Genomic DNA, 23,755 nt, shown 5'->3' with positions numbered 1-23,755 from the left:
TAAAAGTAGTGGTACCATTGGTTAGATGCATTTACATGTTCTATTGTTTTTCTTTCTTCCTTCAGAACCTTCTTGGCAGGGAGGCGAGAATGGATGATTAGTTTCTCTTTGTAAAACGGATTGAATTGCTCTTATTAGATGTACTGTAATTCCGAGGCGTTGATTCTGAATGTGGCAAAGTCTCATCTCGGCAACTATCACCTTAACACCCTAGTCTCCCCAAAAAAGGGCAATTTCTATAGAGAAATGGAAAATCTTAGAATATCCAGGGTGGAACGAGCCTTGGAGATCTACAGAGATGATATTCATATTAATATCGCTCTGCTGATGTAGATATAATATCCTGTTTGAAGGCAAAATACTGTATAATGAACAAGCCCTAGTCCATTGAGCCTGTTTGACCAGGATGGCCTTTAATGGGTGTTTGTGTGTTGGAACTAGATTTGAATACCTGTAAGATATTAAATTTCATATGCTTTACAAAATGTGCAGTTATAGAGACACATAGACATAATGCCCAGTTTTGAATTGTGGGGGTGGGGATAGAAATGTTGCCCGTTTAGGGCATTTCCTCTGCCTTTCCCTGGGTCTATCCTCAGCCTGGCCCGTGGCCTTAATGAAATTCTTTTCCAGTAGGGGTGAGGTAGGCATGGGGCTGGGGAAAGGGGTGGGCAAGATCTGGAAATTTGGTCTCCTAGGGGGAAAGACACGTGTTTCACTGAGCCGTGCAGACATACCAATCTGAGCGTCTCTGTCAGGGAGGGATCCTAGGCTGTGAAGCCGCAGGTGTGTTGGGGGTGGGGGTGAGAGAATGGCCTGCCCCAAGGAGAAGGGGGAAGGCAAAGAAGCAATGAGAAGAGGTACTGGATTAGATCTTTCTGAAAGGATCTCAGAACCTCCTACTCCTCCCCACCTCTTGCTTTTATACTTATAGGACTGGCGAGAGGGGAGATGTATTTTTTAACATTTGATGTTCTCCTGGTGTACCCCATGATTCTGTGTATAGCCAACAGGCCAAGCTGAAAGGTGGCCACATGTATATGGAACTGACATTCAAGTTTGTTAGATACAGAATCCATTGAGTAGTCTTACTTTACAGCCTGAGGATTTATACCAGAAACTTCCTTATAGAACTGGGCCTGGCCCCCTTTGCCCTCTAGCCCTCCTTCCCCTTCTGCGGTCCCCAGGGAGGCACAGTCAACATCTGTCACAGTCACTAGCTATGTACACACCAGTGCTTCCTCTTTATACACTCTACTGGTGGACTTCCACTTTGATGAGGCTTGGATACGGAGTGGAAATCTGACTACTCAACAAGCTGCCTTATGGGGGAATCAATTTTTAGATTGGCCATTGTGGACAACAGTACGGCAGTTCCTCCAAAAATTAGAAACACCAGGGGTGCCTGGGTGGCTCAGTCGGTTGAGTGTCTGACTCTTGATTTTGGTTCAAGTCGTGATCTCAGGGTCATGAGTTCAAGCCCCACACTGGGCTCCACACTGAGCATGGAGCCTGCTTGAGATTCTCTCTCTTCCTCTTCTTCTGCCCCTCCTACCCCACCCTGCCTACTCATGTGCACTCTCTCTCTCTCTCTATCTCTCTTGGAAAAAAAAAACGCTATTAAAAAAAGGAAATAGGGGCACTGGGTGGCTCAGTGGGTTAAAGCCCCTGCCTTTGGCTCAGGTCATGATCCCAGGGTCCTGGGATCGAGCCCTGCATCAGGCTCTCTGCTCAGCCGGGAGCCTGCTTCCTCCTCTCTCTCTGCCTACTTCTCTGCCTACTTGTGATCTCCGTATGTCAAATAAATAAGTAAAATCTTTAGATAAAATACTCATCCTTAAAAAAAAAAAGAAATAGAAATACCATATGACCCAATAATTCCACTATAGGGTATTTACTGAAAAAAAACAAAAGCGCTAACTTGAAAAGATACATGTACCCCTATATTTATTGCAGCATTAGTTATGATAGCCAAGATATAGAAATGATCTAAATGTCCAATAAGAGATAAATGAATCAGGAAAATGTGGTGTGTGTATGTGTGTGTGTGTGTGTGTGATGGAATATCACTCAGCCATAAAAAGAATGAAATCTTGCGATTTGCAACAACATGGTTGGACCTAGAGGATATAATGCTAAGTGAAATAAATCATTCAGAGAGAGACAAATACTATATGATTTCATTCATGTGTGTAACCAAAGAACAAAACAAATGAATAAACAAACAATAACACAGTACAGAGAGAAGACTGATGGTTGCCAGAGGGAAGGGAGGATGGGCAAAATGGGTGAAGGAGAGTGGGAGTTATAGGCTTCCAGTTATGGAATGAATAAGTCACAGGGATAAAAAGCACAGTGTAGGGAATATAGTCAATGGTGTTGTAATGAAGTTGTGTGGGGATACACGGTAGCTACACTTGTGGTGAACACAGCGTAATATATAGAGATTTTTAATCACTATGTTGTACACCTGAAACTAACGTAACGTTGTGTGTCAACTATATGCAAATACAAAGCTTTGAAAACAATAAAGTAATCAACTTGAATGCCCAAACTACCAGTGCATTTGAACAGCAGAGCTGATGACTCTGTCCTGTGAATGGTTTAGGCAGGAGAACAGCAGTGGGCACAGCTAGAGATGTCAACACCATGAAGTATAATGACTCAGGGGCTTTGACGTCTTCCCCCGGATGAGGCCAAGAAGAGCTCTTGGGCTTCCAGCCTCCAGGGCGTGTGTTTCCCTTGGACCAGGTGGTGGTCGGTCTTCAGGGATCTGCACCTGCTCAATACAGAGTTCTGAGCAATGGGTGGTGGGAGTGGACACAGTTGACCCTGGGCCATTTTGAGTCTGTGGCTGGGCCAGAATGTTGTCAACGCCCACAGGACTGTGGAGGCTCCTGAGCTCAGGGACGAAGGCCGAGTAAGAAAACCATCTGTCACTAGTCCTTTAGCCATGTTTTTTCACCAAACTCACACTTTTATAACAGGCAGAGGATCAAAGGTGTAAATAAAGCCAATTATTTGAGTTTGCCATTGATTTTCATGTATAAATTCTCAATATAGTTTTGATTTAATCATTAAAAATAATGGCCTGGAGTTTTGCATTCTGCTGTGGCAGTTATACAGTTGGCCAGCAAGAGCCTTGTGCTCAGAGGTTTTCTCTTCTCAGAAGGGAGCCTGTGTTAACAGTCATGCCTGCTGATGAAGAAAAGCTCCTGTTTTCCAGGTGCTTGTGTTGTGTCAGGCATTGTCGAAGTGTTTACTAATGTGACCTCATTTAATGCCACTGGTAGTTCTGTGAAGCACATTCCTCTTTTTAGGCACATGTTACAGATGGGGAAACTGAGGCTCGGGGATTCACTTGTCCAGGACACCAGCTGATAATTCTAAGGAATTCTTGAAATTCTAAGGCAAAGCTGTCTGACTTCCTCCCCCATTCTTTGCACCACGTTTGGAAACTTCTGTGGGGAGGTTTGTTTGGAGGGCTGTCCATCGGGCAGTAAGTGTCTTGCAGACCCGGCTGGACTGGAGACCCAGAGCTAGAGCTGGAAACCAGGAGTGCAGGTGAAAGGGAACAATTTCCTGGGAGACCAGGAAAACCAAAAAGGAAGCTCTAGCTTGTGGGGGCCAGAGAAGGCAAGACTTAGGGGAGAAGCTGACAGCTTCACTAACCAAGTAGAGAGAGACTTGGGCCTCAGAGGAAATGGACAGAGAGACTGTAAGTGGGCAGGGTGGGCAGCCTGGCTCCCTCTGAACGTCCCTTTCACCCGGCTTCCTTCCCATGCAGCTCCGGTGTGCAGGGCCACTCGACCACATTCTGCCAAAGGACTGAATGGGGGTGGGGTGTTTAGGTTAATTAGTAAGGCTGTATCCTCTAGGGAGATCCCAAACTTGGGTGTGTTGACTAGACGGAAAGGAGAGTGTGCCAGCCCCCTTCTCCCCTCTGATTGGTCTCCCTTCCCTGATCTGGTCCTGTTTACTTCTGGCCATTGTCATTGCTTGGTAGATTGGAGCCCCTCTTCCTTAGGCCTGGAGACATCACAATGGCTCAGTCTAGTGTTTTTGTGTGCCGAACACTGGGCGCCAAGCTGAAGGCGCCTTCCTGGTGATCCACTGTGTCCTGGGCCTGGGAGCATCAGAGTGACTTTTCTTTTTCTTTTTTTTTTAAAGATTTTATTTATTTATTTGACAGAGAGAGAGAGAGAGAGCACAAGGTGATAGAGCTTCAGGCAGAGGGCAGAGGGAGAGGAAGAAGCAGAGAGTCCCGCCGAGCAGAGAGCCTGATGTGGGACTCAATCCCAGGACCCCGGGATCATGTCCTGAGCTGAAGGCAGACACTTAACTGACTGAGCCCCCCAGAAACCCCCAGAGTGACTTTTCACATCTTATCACTGTCCTTGGAGATAGTAATTGAGTAACAAGTCTTCTCAGAGAGGGAACAGCTTGTCTGCTCTGCTTTTCGACTCGCAAAGTTTATGTCGGAAGGAAGGTTTCTTTTCCCAGGGAGGTGTTACTATTTCCCAGGGTCCCCCTCATCTGTGCAACTAATGAGAAGGCAGGTAGCTTTACTGCAGAAGCACAAAGTGTGAGGACAGAGACAAGATGCTTCTGCTTTGCCCTTCAGATCGAAGATAGGAGTAGTGTGACACCAACTTAGTGAGCTATGTTGCCATCATTGTGCCTCCTGGTCTTTAGACAGAAGAGGTAGGCAGATGACATAAATGACTGTCATTCTTTCTACGTGTCTGAGGTTTGGTTTGTCTGCTCATTCGGCGAGTTTTCCATTAGCCGTGCAGCATCACAGTCGTTTTCTGGTACCATGTATGGCTTTATTCATCATCGTCTCCAGCCTTCCACACGTGCCCCCATTAAAGAGATTTCTCTAATTACGTGTTATGCAGGTGTTTTGTATTACAAACAATGTTTAATTGTATTCGTTCGGAACAGGTTGCAATTAAAATCTATAAACCACTTAAGCCTCTCTAAAAGCTCCATCTACCTTTCAGCTTAGCATTAATATTTACCCTAGAGAGGAAAAACATCTCATCCTGTATTTCTCTGATGTATGTACCATTTTTGTTATTAATAAAAACAAAAGACACATGTTTAATTGGATCCCTTAGGTATTGATTAAAAAAAGAGTTGGATTCCTCCCTTGCCAGGGTGGTTCCATAGGGCATCCCTGAACCATCCTTTGTTTCGATCCTTTGAGGGTTCACATGCTGAATGTTTTCCTTCCAACTACCATGCTGAGAGCTTACCAAATGCTGTGCCCTTGAGTGTGGGCAGCAGAAGTTCTCTGAGAGAGGGGAGGTCTGCAGCCCGCGAGGGCCCGAAGAGAAGGCCACCTCGAGCTCTCTTCCCATGTTGGGCAAAGGGAGGAAGGAAACAGCAGCCATTTGGCACCAAAATCCTGCTCACCTGGGGGTTCGGACTGTTGGAAGTTAACTGTGTAATACATCCGAGGACAGTTCCAACGAGCCCTTTTTTCGACTCAAAAGTGTTACTATTTCTTTCGATACTTTATCTCATAAACAATATTCAATTTTCAAGGCAGTGAAACTAATCAGAATAGCAGATGAACCCAGCACAAGGGAAAGGAGGTAGAATGAGTACATTGCAAATGGGACAGAGTGGGAAAATAGGAGAATGTTGGTAACCACAGGGTGGGTTTTTTTCCTGTGAGTTCACTTCTCTGTGGGTTTGTCCTTCGAAACACCAGACACAGGAGGGAGGAACAGTATTCAGAAGTTCTTGCAGCCCTTCTGTCTGTGGCATTGGGATGTTTCTGGTGATGGGGCTGGCTGTGTAGTTCCTCTGGAGCCCGTCATCACAGACCCTGGTGGGGTGGAATTCTCTTGCACCACAAGGCAGGCTGGGGGCGTGGAGGTTGAGGCAGGCATAGGGGATGGTAGCTGTGATACGTTCTGGAACACCATTCTGGCATCTTCTGGATTCTTGAGAATTGGTTCTCTCTCAAGCCCCATCTTATGTTCATCTTTATTACGCCTTTCATTTCAACCTTTGCTGGCAGGTAAGGAGATCAGCGTAACCTTTAAGGTCTTCACAAGAGAAGTTGAACAATAGCATTTATTTATGTATGTATAGATTTTATTTATTCATTAGAGAGAGGGAGAGAGAGAGTGAAGGAGCATGAGCCAGTGGCGGGAGGCGGTGGGAGGGAGAGGCAGAGGGAGAGGGAAAGGCAACTCCCCAGCTGAGCAGGGAGCCTGATGTGGGGCTTGATCCCAGGACCCCAAGATCATGACCTGAGCTGAAGGCAGACGCCTTACCGACTGAGCCAACCAGGTGCCCCTGCTCTAATAATTTATTTAACCAACATTTACTGAATGCTTCCTGAGTCAGGTCTCTTGCTAGAGTGTTGGGGGCATAAAGATGAAGGAATTCTCACCCTTGAGGAGGTCACAGTCAGCTGGAAGTAAGCCAGGAATTACAAAGTTCTTGGACAAGTGCCAGCATGAAGATCTGCAGCTCTGTTCCCTGAGTGCTTTGGGGGTGAGGGTGCTCAGAACAGTGACTGGACACTGGCAGCCCTGTTAGCAGATCTGGAGGTCTGTCCACCTTGGACTTGACATTCAGCCTCTGGCCAAATGCTTGTCTTCGAAAACGATTTTATTTTAACACAATCAATTTTTTATTATGCTAACTCACATGATGTATTCTGTAGAGATTTACTAAACCATTTTTCCCTTTAAAATAACTCACTATATGTTTTGACATGCTTCAGGGGATACTTTAAAGTAGCATGGATTGGACAATACCAGAATACATCAGTGTGAGGCAAAGCCTGAATCAGTAACACACAAACAACTGCATCTTCAAAAACATAAAGGAAAGCAAAATGCTAAAAATCATAAACTACAGAGAGGCAGCCTGGCATGGGGGACAGTACTTGCAAAGAGGAAGGCACAGGTCCCTGCTGGCTCTTCTGCTGAGTCCCCCTAGCAGGTGCCTGTTTCTCTTCAGACCTCAGTTTCCTGGTCAGGAAAATGGGTGGTGGATGAGAATCTCAGGTCACTAAAGTTCCTTCCCGGAAGCATCCAGCCTTGGGGACAAACTGCAGGGAATGCAGCCCTCCCTAGTGAATGGGGCTTCTAGTCTCTGCTTGTCCCAACCCTCTGGCCTCCCCTTCCTGGCCCTTTCCTGTAGAAGGCCGAACAGAATGCAACCCTGGGATCAGACTTTTGGAGGAATGAATGAGGGCTTGCCTCTTTTGTTCCATCCCCCACCCTTTCTTAATGCATGCACATGTGTGGTCCTGTGCACACACACATGAACACACTCCCCTGCCGTACTGGAGAGAAAGAAGAGACGCCTATTTTTCACTGGAGTCTCACAAATGACGGATGTACTTTTACACAGTTAAGCTATTAGATGGAATTTCATTCTCCTTGTCAAGTTGCAGACAGGGGAAGGAGCCCAGAATTCTAATGGTGCTGGTGTTCTTGGCGAGCACCTTTCACAGGGTGGTAAGGTAATCAGTCCGCAGTTAGGCAGTCTGAAGTCTTCAGTTTTCCTCTGACTTGGAAAAAGAGGAGGGGTGGGGTGGGGAGCTTGGTATTATGGCTTCCATCCGTGGGACTTTGCTCTGAGGTTAACTTACTTTTTTCCATCAATTGCGTAGTCCTCTGCATCCCCGCAGTACCCATGGCAATCGAGGAGCGAGGACAAGACAGATTGACTCTTTGTGTCTTTGTAGCACTGGTGGACCACAGACTTTTGGGAACTGGAGTTGCTTTTATTGTTTTGAATTCAGCCCTGTACGCTCCTTCAGTCAGGATGCATTTACCTTCCCAGAATCCACTCCTTAAGGACAGGCAGGTGGGCTACTCAGGGCATCCTAAAGTCTTCTGGCTCAAAGAACATAATGCAGTTTAGCTACAAACCCACCCCATTCCCACCTCTGCCCTCCTTTTTGTGATTTTAGCAGTTTGGGTTTATGGGAAACTCTCAGTTCCTCAATGTAGCCTGCCAAAGAATAAGATGTAATGGGATGTAATTGACTCCAAGGAGTCCTTGCATCTCTTGTCCCTTGCTGGGACCTGAATAAGTCTGTTGCCTTGGCTTTGTGGGCCGGGCCAGTATCTGTAGCCTTCTTGCCATTCGTGGAGCAAATGGTTGCAGGCAGTTGCAAGAGTCCAGTGCTCTGCTTGTCATGGGAAGCCTATTGACTTTAATCGTGACCATCTGGCTGGATGCCTCAGAAGAAGATGTCTCAGGGAAGGCTTATTTCACGAATTGACCTTTGTTTATTTCAAAGCCGCACTGCTGTTCCAACTTCAGCATTGCATTTTATGCGATGGGCACTGGAAGTACAAACGGAAGTTCTGCAAAAGGTGCTCCCCACGAAACTTACCAATCCATGTGTGATTGCCACTTTCTTTTCTTTTTATTTTTTTTTAAAGATTTTATTTATTTGAGAGAGATCGAGAGAGCATGAAAGGGGTGAGGGGCAGAGGGAGAAGCCAGCTCCCTGATGAGCAGAGGGCCTGATGTGGGACTTGATCCTGGGACTCCAGGATCATGACCTGAGCCGAAGGCAGTTGCTTAACCAACTGAGCCACCCAGGTGCCCCGATTGCCACTTTCAACACAGTCGGGACACATTGCCGTTCCCCTTTTACTGAAAACATATGGTGGGTACTTCAAGCAAACTCTAGGCCAAGTCATGGTGCCATTAAGGAGAGCAGGCATTAAAAATGGGAAAATGGTATCCAGGTGGCAGGAGGAATTCAGTAGGTGGGATGGGAAATATTTATTGTTAACGAGCTTTCATAAGGAGAACAGAAACAAGTTAGATGTGATTTGCAGGTCTATTGGCAGGCAGGATTTGCCTAGCAGACGGGAAACTTGGAGAGGATTCTCAGTACTCTACCTCACACTTGACCCGAGTCTGTCCACCCCACCCCACCCTTCCCTGGAACATGCTGAAGAAGTATTGAGCATTGCAAGTTTATTTAAAATAATATCTGCCAATGGTCAGTAAGTGCCACATTCCCGGCACCACACTAATGGCTTTTACTTACCTTCTCTCGCGTCATTCTGACAAAGATCGTGTGAGGTGGGAGATATTATCCCCATCTTCTGGATGAGAAAATCGAAACTTCGATATTAAGTTGATGGAGGTTGCATGGCTAGGAAGTCCCAGATCTGAGACTCAGTTCCAAGTCTCCCTTGACTTCCAGACCCTTGCTCTGTACTATTTGGAAGTTCAGCAAGAAGGGGGAGGCACTTGTAAATTTGACAACGGATCACAACTTCTCCCAGGGCAGGGCTTGGCGCACGTCTACTGTGTCTTCTCTGCAGCCAGCTGGGTCTGCCTAAGCAGCTCTGGCAATGGGAACACCTGGGTCTCCTTCACAGGAAGGTTTTTAATCTGTCCACACTGCTTCAGTCCCCAGTGGTGCAGTAAAGGAGAGGAAAGAAGAATAGAAGAGATGGCTTTGACACACCCACCGAGAGGCATCATCGGCATCCTCTTCCTCCCAGCCTCAGTGTCACAGAAGGACCGGATGGTCCCAGCGAGAGAGGGGAGGGGGTGGGAGGAAGCTGAAGACAGATTTCCATTTCTTCCAGTGTCACTTCCTTTCCTTTTGTCCTCTCTGAAGTCCATCACCTACCGGGTTTTAGGGTACAGCCAACTGAGGCTTCTTTTGGAGGCAGTGGAAGGGATCATGGGCAAAGTGTCAGAAGAGGGGACAGCAAGGCCAGCTTCACCATCTTTGAGGTGTGTGGGACTGTGGGCAAGTCCCATAACTGCAGCGTTTGGATCTGTATGGTGAACATCGTTATCCTTTCCCATTATGTGTTACTGGATCATTATAAAGATTAAATGGGGAGATATGTGTCAAAGTATTTCAAAAGCCTAAAGCTCCACATAAGTATAGGGGATTTTGAGAAACTTAAGAAAGGGTAGTCACAAAACTGACATTGTCCTTTAAAGATTTTATTTATTTATTTGGGAGAGAGAGAGAGAGATGGGGGAAGGGGCAGAGGGAAAGAGAGAGAATCTCCAGAAGACTCTGCACTGAGCATGGAGCCCGATGTGGGGCTTGATCTCACGACCCTGAGATCATGACCTGAGCTCACGATCTCCTCAAATCAGGAGTTTGAGGCTTATCCCACTGAGCCATCCAGGTGCCCCGACATTGTCCTTTATTTAAATTTTTTTTTTTAATTTATTTGACACAGAGAGAGAGAACACAAGCAGGGGGAGCTGCAGGCAAACGGAGACAGGGAGAAGCAGGCTCCCCACTGAGCAAAGAGTCTATGTGGGGCTCTATCCCAGGACCTTGAGATTATGGCCTGAGAGGAAGGCGGATGCCTAACCCATTGAGCCACCCAGTCCTCCCTGGCATTGTCCTTTTAATGAGAGGCAGTGGGTGCTGTCCTCTTCCCTTGGTGGGCAAGCTTCCTCGTCTTTAAAGCACATTTCCAGAGCAGAAGGAAGCCCAAGCACCACGTTTCTGATCTGAGAGCTAGTCTGAGATGTAAATGAACTCTGTCTCTCAAGACACAGCTTTGCATCTATTTTGCATTCTAATTTATTTATCTAGAGACAAAATCATGCGTTCTTTACTTCTACTCACAGCATATGCAAGCAGATCAAATGAGGTGCTGATCCAGCAAAATGGCAAGTAGCCTTTTGCTTCCTTGAAATTGCTAATTTTACAAATGGCACAGTGTTGAAACATGGCACGGAATATCTATTTTACTAGAATCTGGCAACACAGGCACATATGGTCTTGTCAAAAATGAATCAAACACAATTCCAGGATTATAATTAAGTAGTTGAAATTCCAAAAGGAATAAGTTAACGTGAACAAAGTCGGATTTAGATTGCTTTTTGCTAGCTTTCTCTCAGGCCCCTTCCTTGGCATACTGTTGGCAACATACTGACTTGCTCTGAGAGAAGTTGAATTGTCAAACATCAAACGTTTTCACACTGAATCTAAAGGTGCGTGATTTAACATCTATATTCCATGCTTTGGGGTACGATATGTCAAAAAATCTAAAAGGACCAAGATAGAAGTCAAGCCAAATGTCCCTATGTAAATATTTAGGTTAAAGCCTTTTCCTACTAAACAGAAACTTCTGATCAATTCCCTAGCAGACCTGCCGAGATAAAGAAAGAAGATGGGGCCGTTATAGAAGGAAACTCTCTCTCCCCCATCTCTCTCTCTCATCTCTCTTTCTCTCTCTCTCTCTCTCTCTCACACACACACACACATACTCATACACACAAAATTTCAGTCTCAAACTCTCTCTCTGAATACTCAGTCATGTACAATTCTTGCCTGGAAGACCAACGTCTAGCATAGGGCATGTGGAGAGAGTTGGAGATTTACAGGGATTCCCTTGGAGTTGTTGTGGACATGTTTTGGGTCCTGATTGAGAAGTCAGTATCTATACGATGAAAACAAATGTCAGCCCAAAGGTGGAAACAATCCAAATGTTCTTCAGCTGATGAGTGCATAAACAACCGAGAAACACACCTCCACACAATGGTGTATGATTCAGCGGTAAGAAAAAGAATGAAGGACTGATCCATACTACAGCATGGATGAACCTAGAAGATATGATACCGGAAACAAGGCAGACACAAAAGCCCACATATTCTATGATATCATTTATATGAAATGTCTAGAATAGGCAAATTCATGCACACAGGAAGCCAATCAGCAGTTACCAGGTAATAGGGGAAGGAGGGAGACTGGTTGATCAGCTAAAGAAGATGCAGTTTCCTTTTGGGGTGTTGAAAATGTTCCGAAATTGACTGGCTATAGTTACGCAACTGTGTGAATACACTAAAAACATTGGCTTGTTCACTTTGAATAGGTGCATGGTGTGGTATATGGATGGTATCATATCTCCATAGAGCTGTTACCAACAAAAGTTTCTCTCCAATGGTTTTTGTGTGAACTCCCCATTCAGAAGCTTGGGAGTCCCAGTTCAGATTCCTGACCCCATTGCTAGATTGTAGGATCTCCTGGTTCTTCATGGTCCAGCTTGCTTCTTCCCCAGCTTTAGTTCTATTATCCAGAACAAAAAAAAACCACTCTGGAAGAGAATGGATGCCGTGGTGGAAGAGGGGAGACAAAGACTTTGAGCTTCAAGTGGTGTCTACACAGAACCGCTGCTCCCACTTGGGTAGGCACTCTCCTGTCAAAATTGGCATCCAGTTATTCCCATCCTCCTGTTTTCCTGGGTCCTTGCCAAGCCCAGATCAGGTCACTTCCTTGTGAGATCTAAGTAACCTGGAGATTTTTCTTCCACAAGAGTGCAGAGATTTTATTAATGAAAGCTTCTACAGAACATTTTTTTAATGATTCATACAGGAAATTATAACTTTCATAAGAAAGGGGGGGTAGAATTTTTAACCCTGGTTTAGCATGACAAACTTGAGAATCGAGCTGTGCACTCCACTCACTAGCTCCTTTTCTTGCGTACTTAAAGAAAGGAAAAGAAAGACTTTCTTGCTGTTCGATCCCCAAGCTACTTCTGGTTTCTGACTTGAAAGGCAAGCAGTCCAAAGGGAGGAAATAGTATTTGGACACCTATAAGATAAAATATTATTATAAATTGGATAGTGATTCCTAACTATCGTTGATGAATATAAGTACCTTTTGTTAAAACCTTATCAGTGAACACATATTTCTAGGAAGATTATATTACAGTTGAAATTATGAATAGGGCACTAAAGGCCCATGCTGGAAAGCCAATATGTTCTTAATTCAACTAAAATATTTATTCAGTAAAGACTGACGGTGGTGTGAAGTATTTAAAATGATGGTGGAAACGAAAGCTTTGGACATAAGAGACCATGGTCTACTTAGAACATTTTTCCTGCTTTCTTCCATCTTGGGTCTCTGCGCCTTCCAGCCCTTCACAGAACTTCCAGTTAGCGCCATACTGGGACAGAGCATCCCAAGGTTCACAACCTCTGTGCCCTGTAGGAGCCACTATGAGGAGGGCCCAGGGAAGAACAGGCCATTTTCACTGGAAAACAAGTGGTGGTTACTAATTATGGTGACTGTGTACTTTGGATTTGGATTCGCTGCACCTTTTTTAATAATAAGACACCAACTGCTTAAAAAAAAAGGATGTTTTAATTAATCCATAAAACAGATGTGAAAAGGAGCATTTTAAGAGGTGCAGTCTCTTTTTAAAATGGATCTAACTCTTGAATTCAACATACCCGATATGTTTGTAAATAAACTTACTATATGAATCCTTAAAAAAAAAACAACACCCCATTTCCCTAAGGGGGTTCCCTGAATAGATTACCAAAAATGCTTAGATAATGACAAGTGGTAGTCACCATTCCGCTGTCATTGCACTTAAATATATCTTAACATATGATTTGCTTTGAAGAGGGTTTAAAAAAAAATTCAAACAAATTCAAAGAAATCAATTATACATTATGAAGTTTATTCTCAGCCACTCGATCAAAGCCCTTGGGTACCCAAAGTGGTGGTATTTTTAGAGATATGTGTCTATTTTCTTAATTCATTTGTGGCTGAAAAGAATGATTCTGCTAACAGCATGAAAAAGAGCCAAATATTGACTCCAGAGATTATGCAGGGTGCCCTATAATTAGTTTTATGACCAAAAAGAAAAGAATGCCTTGGATGATTGACAGGATGGATTGAATGAATGAATGAATGAATGAACAAACAGATGTGTAAATATCATCCATTCATTCAGAAATACATCCGAGAGCGTCATTTCAGTGGTGATGAGTGCTCTGGCGATGAGCGCCTCGTAGGGACAAGCCAGGCTCGGGAGAGGGTCCGGGTAGAGGCAATATGTGACTCCAAAAAGGGAAGGCAAAGGGAATAAGAAAAGTATCAGCAAGAAAGGCAGGAAGCCGAGAGAGTGAAGAAGAGAATGATAAGGATTAAGGCGCAGCTGTGAGGAAGGCGGGGCTGCAGGGCAGAGAATCAGCTAGCCGGCGTGGATGGGGGACAGCTGGTGACTCCTGAGAAAGTCTGAAGTCCTAAACCTTTGTAATCTGGAAAACTTGGTTAACCACAGTGACTCATTCCCCAGTTATGCCACAAATCCAGGATTTTACTGGAAAAGCAAGCAGACTGGCCCAGGACATTCTCAACTCCTGCTGCTGTTTCCACTTCGACATCTGACAGAGGTTCTACATGACATAAACAAAGCACAGTCCTTGACTTAAGAATTATTTAGGACGGCTTTCGTTTTGCAGCTAAAACCAGTATCGAGAGTTAAACTTTACAAATTTATGCCCATATGCCGGTCACTGTCCTAAGGGTTTGTATTAACTCACCTAATCCTCAGAATGACGCCAGGAAGTAGAAACCATTGTCATTCCATCTTACAGATGAGGAACTGACTGAGGCCCAGAGAGGTTCGGCGACTTGCCTCTGGTCACACAGCTCAGAAGTCTTGCCATAGACCTTGGGCATAATCACTGGTCTGTATTTCTAGACGTCTGCGTGCAGTTCCAGGAATGGAACCCAGGTCTCCTGGCTCCCAGTTCCCTGTCTTTTCTCCTATGCTAACCAGAACTCTGTGGTGCCCCCTCCGTGGAGCATCGATGGACCAGATAACATTACAGTCCCACAGTGACCACTAGTATGAAAACAAACTCTTCGCTCTCCCTGTCTCTTTTTGAATGGTTCTACCTTTGGGAGGGGGTCAACCCAACCTACCCCCCCACCACTGGGGCTGGGCTGCCCAGAACAATCCCTCCAATTGGCATTGCCGATTGGACAGTGAATTATTCAGAGCTGGCAGAAGCTGTCTCTACCCCTTCATTTTTATTCCGCGCTCACTTCCGAAGCCAACCTCCAAGTGTCCAGCCCTGTTAATGTGGCTCTTTGTAAGTGATTTAAAGGTACATGGCTCGCATTAGAGGGTGATGTGCTGAACAGGAGACCAAGGTATGAAAAACAATGCCACGGAGTGGATCTCAAGGGCGTTGAGTAAACCTGCTGTCAGGATTTTCAGAGAAGATTTGATTGGGAAGAAAAACACATCTTTGCTTCATCATTTCGAAGCAATTTCATGCTTCAGTTCTCTATACTTCTGTCTTCTGAACACTTCCGAGGGCCACACTTGGGCCTCAGCATCAGCCTGAAGTCTTGTACGATGGAGTCGCGGTGCAAGGGCTCTCTGGGCGTGATGTAGAGAGCCGCATGGGAGTGCTTGCTTTTGATACAACATTTAATCATTTTCTTCTGCCTCAATTAAGTTGAAAAGACTCAAATGCAGCTTAAAATCAAAAAGCGTAGCTGAATGAGGTTTATATCAGATATTGAAAAGCTAAGATGTTCCCCTTCTGAACGCAGCCAGGGAGGAGGTGGAATGGGGGTGGAAAGGACAGAAACCGCAGAGCCTTCCCAAGGGGAGTGTCTGGTGCTTGGTGGGTGGCTGAGTCTGTTATGTCAACATTTCAAATGCCATGTGGTCATTTCTTTAGGACCTTGTTTTATGATCTTTGTGGTTGTTTCTCTGCCCACCCCCCAGCTTTATTGAGATATAATTGACATATAACATTGCGTGAGTTTAAGCTGTTTAACCTGATGATTTAATACACATATACAGTGAAATGATTAGTGTGATAAGGTTAGTTAACACATCTGTCAACTTGCATAGTTAAAGTGTGTGTGTGTATGTGTGTTGAGAACATTTAAGATCTACTCTTTCCAGGATACAATATAGTATTGCAAACTATAGCCACCTTGCTCTGTGTACATTATGGCTCCAGAACTCATTCATCCTGTAACCGGAAGTTGGTAGCCTTCAACCAGGATCTTGCCATTTCCCACTTTCCTAGCCCCTGGCAACCATCTTTCCTATCTCTGTTTCTCTGTGAGTTTCGCTTTTTCTGATGCCACACATTAGTGAGACCGGACAGTGTTTGTCTTTCTTTGTCTGACTTATCTCTGTGAGCAGAATGCCCTCAAGGTCTAACCATGTTGCAAATGGTGGGATTTTGTGGGATTGTTTCTTGGTGTGATGCCAGCCTGAGCAAATGTGGTTTCCTTCAGTGGTGTGGTTGGCGCCTGCTGCGGGAGTGGAGAAAGGGTCCTCTTGGTTCTCCCACACGCACTGTGTCCTAGACTCCGTGCTTGGGTGTCACACATAGATCGGAACAGGGCTCCCTGCTCTATATGCACATCAGCATCTCCCGGGGAGCTTTTCCAAAAGTGCTCAGACTCATGCCCCATCTCGTAAGATTCGGATTCATTTGGTCGAGGGTGGGGGTCTGGGCATTTATAATTTTCAAAGCTCCCCAGGTGATTCCAAGGGGCAGCCCATGTGGGGAATCTCTGACTTAGAGGGTCTCATTGAATTTGGGGGAACTTTTCCTGCTCTGCTTCACTCACCCTTTTGACCTTTGGGGGAGAGTCCCATTCTTCATTGTGACAGGGGTGAGAAGTGTGTCTGGTGGCCTCAATCCTCAGAATACATGAGCCAAATCCCTTCGGAACCTTCGACCAGTGGTTTGGATGGCCTCCATTTCATGCCTCTGTTTCCGGCTGGTATTTCCAGCTTTGCCAAAGCCCATTTTTGGTAACCTTGCCTTCTGCACACCTTAAGAGAGATTGTTTGCCTTTGTAACTTATCAGTGTGGAAGGATTTTTAGGAAGCCCCAAGGAAAGAAACCTTCATCTTCCTTCCATTCAAGGCTTCATTCCCGGGACGCTCTGAGACAATGCAGGCCTTTTTCTGCTCTCCCTGGCCAGCCTTCCTGGAGAGGATTTCTGAAGGCAGAGCTCGTGGGGCCTGAGGGGGGTGTTCCTGGAGCGGCAATTCCAGACCGAAATTCCCTGGCTCGGAGTCTCCCTGGGAAGCCCCTGCGGAGGCCCAGGTGTGCACCGAGGTGAAAGAAACCTATTGTGGAGGGATTGTGCTCTGCCAGGGACCTCAGGGCCCGGTCGGGGGCAGTGAGGGAGGAGACAAAGGGGAAAGCATCTCCGTCTGCTTCGGGTGGCCGTGAATGACGTTGGCAAACAAGGTCTGGGGCTGCAGAAGGAGACAGCGCACGTCTGTGCAGGTTTCAGGGTCCTGACAAAGTGAAAATTTCAAGAGAGATTTACAGACACGCTCCCCGCCCACCATAGACGTCTCTGTCACGACTGTGAGTTTGCAAAGCACTACTGGCATTATTTCACATCTCTGTGACTTAGAAAGTGAGATGGAACCCTTTTGGGGCACTTACCACATGCCAAACAGTGGTATACATACATTCACCCATATGCTACTTTAGTCACTAATTTAATCCTCATAGTACCCCATGAGAGACCTATGCTTATTGCTTTGTGGATTCAGAAACCAAGGCTCAGATCGTTGACATGACTTGCCCGAGGTCATACAGACTGGACAAGGACCCAGGCCAGTCTAACATGTAATTGAAGTTGGTCCCTTCCTGGGAAATACAGAATAACTCTCTTTCCTCTTTGACATCATCTGTCATGACCCTCCTCCCCCTTGTCTTCTTTTTAACATAAACACCTTCTGTCTCTTCAGATTATTTTTAATGAATATTTCCTAGATTTGCCCTTTCCAGAGTCTTACCTTCCATTCTTCATTCGTTTCCTGATAACTGGCTTCTTTTCCAATATCTCCAGTGGAACTATCTTCCCCTAGGTCACTGATGACCAGATTGTCAAACCCAACCCTGATCAGCCCATATCCAGCCTGTGTCCATAGCATGTAGTACGAAGGCTGACCACTCTCTCTCTTCAGTTGGGCAATCTCATTCATTCCCATCGATGTACCATCTATATAATGACAACTCCCAAATCTATCTCTGCAGCCATGACCTTTCTCTTGAGCTTCAGACCCATCCATCCAACTACCTGTTAAATTTCAGATATCCCATAAGTTTCTCAAACTCCACGCACTCCAAAATGGAATCCAGCACCAACCACCACTCCACCCCAATCCTGCACTTCTCTTTATATCCCTCACCATGGTTTAATAGTGATATTGCCTTCCATATGCTCTACCAAGCTGGGAACTCGGGCACACCCTTCCCTTCACCCACTTGTCTAAATCAATCCTTCAAGTTCTATGGATTCCACTTGATGAATAGTTTTCAAAGATGACCTCTCTTCTCTCCATGCTGGTGACTACTTGAGCATGTCTTAGAGTATTTCAAGAGCTTCATAATGTCTCTCCGATTCCACTTTACTGCACAAGTCTGTTTTCATGCTGCTGATAGATCTTTCAAGGCCCTTTTAAAACTGTTGAACCCACATTTCCCAAAGTACATTTCATTGCACCCTGGTTTTACGGGATGCTCTGTGAAAAATAGGACTGTGTTCAAGTAGCTTTGGGAAAGCCTATGTACTATGCTCTTCTCCTCTTTGAGGTTCATATTGGATGTCCCAAGAAGTCATCCAGCTAAAATCCTGTTTGGCTTTGTAGACTCAGCATCCCAAATGGATTTCATCATGGAATCACCCTTCCTCCCCACGCTCACATTTTTTCAGTGTAGGGCGTGCCAACAACCATCTGCAGAACACCTTTGAAACCACAGTCTGTACGTTCTGTTCCTTGGCATGACTTGTAAGGCTCTTCTTCATCCGACCTTTGCTTACCTGTCCAGCCAACCCTCCCCTTTAACTCTCACAGCTGTCATCACACACCTTTGTGGTTTTTTTTCTGCTTTTCTTTTGCCTGAAAAGCCCTTCTTCTCCCCCGCCCGCCTCTACTGCCTTCAACTCATCACTGAAGACTCAGCTGTCTTCTATGAAGTATTCTCTGACTCTCTCCAAGGGATAATTGGTCACCTCTCTTTTTTAACTTCTAACGTCTGTATACATTTTGAACGTTACATTTTGAACAAAGGAAATCATTCCATTGCTTTGTGGCTTGGCATATTTCGAAAGGATTGGATTGGTTTCTATATCTTTTCATTTTAACACCATCCTTGTCTCCTGAAGGGAGCTTGGGCTCTCATTACTAACCCAACAGGAAAACAGTCCCATTCTTTCTCACTTTTGGAAAAACAGCTTATGTGAGAGACCTTATAACAAGGTCTGGTCTAGAGCACATCTTAAAACAGTGTCCTTGCTAATGAGTTCAGATACATGATGTGTCCCACTGTGTGTTGCCTCTCCTAGACAGTGCAGTGATGGGCTTGAGTGTAGGTATAAAGTGCTTAATAATGCCTTAGTGCAGAAATGAAACCCAAAGCCACCTGAGCCTGTGCTCCCAAGAGAGAATTTCAAGGCCTACCTGCAGCTACTTTGCCTGGATCTCTCTCCAGTTGTCTTGGGCTTGGAGGCCTGGGAGTAACGGCCCACCCCATGAAGACAACTCCTCAACGAAGAAAGGGAAATATCCATCATGAGGAGCTTCCTTTGTGTAGGCATGGTGCTGAGTCTTTCCCTGCACAGTCTTACTGAGTCCTTACAATGACTCCGTCAGATAGGAACTCTTATTTGCTTCATGTCGCAGATGAGGACTTGAAGGTCCAGCTGAGTAGAATGACCTGTCAACGTTGGTTTTACAGCTCCAGACCCTAATCCTGTCTGCAGCACATCCTCTCTGTGCTACTGTGGGCAAATCACTTACTCTAGCCAAGTCTCCATTTTCTCACTTGCACAATAGGAATAAGACGTGTGCTTACCTGGTGGAATGGGTCATAAGGTTTCAGTGATAGGCTGGATGCCGAGTGCCTCGCATGTGGTAAGCACTCTATAAATGGTAGCTATTATGGTCTGACATCAGAGACATTGTTTTTAGCCAAGATGAAGGGAAACAGGAGGGCCATTTTGTGTTAAAGGAGAGTTTGAGCCCAGAAACTATTTGGACTATGAAAAGGTCACGCTTCTCAGCGAACCAAAGAGGGAGCTCTTCTCCCAATGGTTGATGGTCACACTTCTCAAGGGATGAAAAGAGGCCCCATTTTCAGAGCAGTGGGAGAGAAGGCAGCCAGGCACAAGAGCTCTTGTTGGGAGAAGGGCTGGTCATGCGGAGGCTGGAACAGATTGGTAAAACTCGGCCCCAGTGCAAATCAGAGATGGGCTCGGTACGTACTTCAGACAGCTGACCTGTGCACATGTGTAGTGGTTTGTAATGTGTTCCCTATATGGGTAGCTACACTGGCTCTTATAAGAGCTACAGCTGACAAATATGGAGGGGCCATCTGGGGGAATGTGTATAAGTGCAAGCGGGTGGCCAATGGGGAGAAGAACTACAGCAATGGGCTCTGTAGTCAGACTGCCTGGGTTGGCATTGTGACTCTGCCACTTGTAGGCTGTGTGACTTTGAGCTACCCATCACCTCTCTGAGGCTCAGTTCCCACCCTCATCTGTAGACTGGAGATAGAGTACCTAGTTTATAGGGTTATTGGATGGAATAAAGGAATTTATCCACATAAAGCACTCAGTGCAGACTGGGTACAATGTAAAGGCTTAAGAATTTACAGTTATTGTCATCATCATGTGTGCTGGATGTGGAGGGGGGTGGGGGTGGGGACCAATGTAGATGATCGGAGAGCTTGCGAAACAATCCCAAATGAATCTTCTCCAAATCGACTTCTGCAAATATTGCATTTACCTCCATTAATTAAAAGAAGCTTTGCCTTCTTTCCTTTCAAGTTTATTTTGTGGCTCAGATCTTAATGAGCTTTTTAACAGACTATAGAGGTTTTGATCCAGTTAAAAACTATCCTCTAAGATATCAGTATCTGACAGTTCCACCATACTCTTTCGGGCATTTTCCTTGAAACGATCATAATGCGATATTTGTATCTAGTGAAAATTATGAGTTTTCACTAATTCTTAGATTAGATGGGGTTTAACTGCAAGGATGTAGCCTGCACATTTAATCTACTTTAGAGCAGCTTCATTTACTAGATGGTCCTCATGGGTTTGGGGAAAGGATGTAAAGTATCATCAATGAGGCGTGAAGCAGGTTTCAAAGGACAGAGTCTCTTGTTTTCGGAATGGATTGAACTGCTGCAGAATCGCAGCCACCGCCCAGCTCCCCGCAGTGCTGATCCTGACCTGAGCTCCAGCAGGTTATTCCTCTCCCTCCCTTTCTCTGAAAGGCACTTCTGTGCTCCTGTACCTCAGCCGGGGCTGCTGGGCCACATGGCAGCTGCTGAGTTCCCCACCCACACAGCAATTCTCTCTGTATTCGTCTTTTGGCTCTAGGATACTCTTGTACCCTTATTTCTATGATTTTTTTTGAAAAGTGTTTTTGACGCAGGTTCTGGAAAGAAAAGTGATGCTGATGATCACTCCTTTATATGTTGATTTTACCCCCTCTCTTCGTAAAAGCAGGGATGAAGGGGGTTACAGCTCGGCTCCTGGCCCTCCTGCCTCCAACCTGTTCTGCAAACGAGAGGCAGAGGCCTCCTGTCACTCTGCTGCCCGGAAGATTAAGTGGTTCCTGCCTATCATCCTGGCCCTCACATAAGCCAACCCACTTTACCAACCTCATCTTCCATATGTGGAAGATTTTTTATGTTTTTCCAGAAGTGTGAAATATGCTGGTAGCTGTCAAGTGTCAGGAAGGTTCTGGGGAACAAGAAAAGGTCAACTCCAGCTTCCTTAAGATGACTTTTCAAAAAGATCAAGGACTTTAAATTCAGCTTTGCATACCACTCCCTAAGTCATTCCAAGTTCGTAGAAGGTTAACACATTTATTGCTCAACCCAGGATTTGATACCCATTTTTTAAAAAGATTTTATTTATTTATTTGAGAAACAGTGAGTGAGTGAGAGAGAGAGAGAGAGAGAGCCTCAGCAGGGGGAGCAGCAGAGGGAGAGGGAGAAGCAGACTCCCCACTGAGCAGGGATCATGGGGCTTGATCCTAGGACCCCGGGATCATGACCTGAGCTGAAGGCAGATGCTTAACCAACTGAGCCATTCAGGTGCCCCTTGATATCCATTTTTATAGCTACTGTATTATGTTTGAGTTTACTTTATAAATTCAGTGGAGTTGTATTTTGTATGTTGAATACATACATCACTGTATCCAGAGGCCATTGTTTATTTAAAGAACTTGGAGAACAATGTTCTCTGTGAATTTGTAATAGAGACTAACTTATGACTTGGTTATGATCGCCTTTATGTTACATGCATAGTCCTCTGTATGGTGTACTTAATGCTGAACCTCCAGTAATGATTATAGCATTGCTTCCATGGGAAAATGTAAGCCATGACAATGACATGGCTTCTAGCAGTGAATGCATCACCAAGACTTGAGAACGGAGCCTAGCCCAGTGCTTGATGTATACAATAAGAGCTGACTACATGTCTGTAAAATGGGTGAATTGTCTACAATCTGCTCAGCCACAACTGAGTGGAAAATGAGAGACTGAGACTTCTGTTCTCTGTAGTGTATCATAATTGACAATTTTTAGACAAGCCCCATGACTGCTGCTGCTGTCCCCATTTCCTTACTTAGAGCCATCTATCTCAGAAAGGGCTGAAGAAGAAAGGACACTATACATTAGTCTAGAATGACCTTCTTTAAAAGTGATTTTTAAAATCCAGTACACAAAAAGGTACGATAAAACCAAACCCATCATTTTGTATGAAATTTTCTTCTCTCTACTCAACGAGATAGATGGTGACATATAATCAACATGCATTTATCCAAGAATGCTATCACAGGGACTCAGCTTTGTGCTAGATGCTGAATGATAATATTGCTGCTCAGAGAGCTTCCCATCCAGTTGAGTAGACAACACTTCCATGTGGGTAAATTGGGGTTTCCCAACCTTGGTGCACTTGACATTCTTTCTGGGTGAGATAACTTAACAGGAGGATGTCTAGTAGACCTTGTAGGATGTCCATGTTGTGGGATGTTCAGCTTCATTCCTGGCCTCACCCCACTAGAGGCCAACAGCAGCCCTCTCCAGTTAAGACAACTAAACATGTCTCTAGGAGTTACCATTGCTACATTTCCCCCTCCCTTTGAAGACCTCCGGCCCTATGTGGTTTGTCATGCAAAGTTGTGTGTCACTGTCAAAGGAGGAAGTAAAATACGAGGCAGGAATTCGCTGGAGAGAAGGGGCTAGAGCCGTCAGAGACTTCAGCTGGACCCGAGGAAAAGCTGGGTGGGATTTCACTAAACAGAGAGGTCATTTCAGATGGAGAAAATGGCCCAAGTTGTCCATGGAGCAATCACACTTGGTGGGATTGTGGGAGGGCCTGGTGAGTACACTGTCTGGGTAGGATGCGGAAGTACGCGGATCATGGGAGATGAGCTGATGAAGTGGGTGGGTTAGTGTAAGAGATGGGCTGATGGGTGAGAACCACTGGGTTTCTGGGCAGCAGAGTGATGGGAGGCATGTGACTCTGGCTGAAGTTTGTAGGATGGGATGGAGGAAGGACAGATGGGAGCAGGCCTCTAACCAGCATCATCCCTACTCTTACAGAGAGGGCAAAGCAAGTGGAGCCAGACAGCAGGGACTCTGAAGATGGCAGTGGTGTCTCTTAGTTGCGTGAGCACCAGGCATCAGATCACTGACATCATGGGCTGGGCTCTCCAGATTTTGTTTTTCTTTCCCTCCTGTGCCTGAGTGCTGGAGCTCTGGAGATGTAGATGCTGCAGATTTGTCTTCGAAACTAATTGTCTTGTTCTTCACATTCATAGACTTCACTAGATCTTTTAGATTAGCTCCTGGGGCAAAAATCCATAGTCTTCAGACAGTTCTCTGTTCAGCAGTGTGTCTTCCAACAATTCTCTTTCCAGCTATGCTGTACCTGTCTCCTTTTCCAGAATTTTCT

At 45.4% G+C, this 23,755-nt stretch overlaps 2 protein-coding genes across 5 annotated transcripts in view; both read left to right on the top strand.

Moving 5' to 3' along the window:
• The window catches only part of HS6ST2 (heparan sulfate 6-O-sulfotransferase 2), a 274,448-nt gene that overhangs the window by 117,538 nt on the left and 133,155 nt on the right, over positions 1-23,755 (top strand). The gene's annotated exons all lie outside the window — the stretch shown is intronic.
• On the top strand, positions 12,810-13,136 carry LOC116858528 (cytochrome c oxidase subunit 7C, mitochondrial-like). Its single transcript, XM_032843347.1, has one exon. The coding sequence runs from the start codon at positions 12,810-12,812 to the stop codon at positions 13,134-13,136; it is 327 nt and encodes a 108-aa protein (XP_032699238.1).

This window comes from Lontra canadensis, unplaced genomic scaffold (genome assembly GCF_010015895.1).
Source record: "Lontra canadensis isolate GAN:19392208 unplaced genomic scaffold, GSC_riverotter_1.0 scaffold138, whole genome shotgun sequence".
In the NCBI taxonomy this organism is placed as follows: domain Eukaryota; kingdom Metazoa; phylum Chordata; class Mammalia; order Carnivora; family Mustelidae; genus Lontra; species Lontra canadensis.
This window is presented reverse-complemented; position numbering and strand designations above follow the sequence as displayed.

Coding starts and splice junctions, on each gene's coding strand:
- LOC116858528 (XM_032843347.1), top strand. CDS start 12,810: ATGGTGGAAACGAAAGCTTTGGACATAAGAGACCATGGTCTACTTAGA.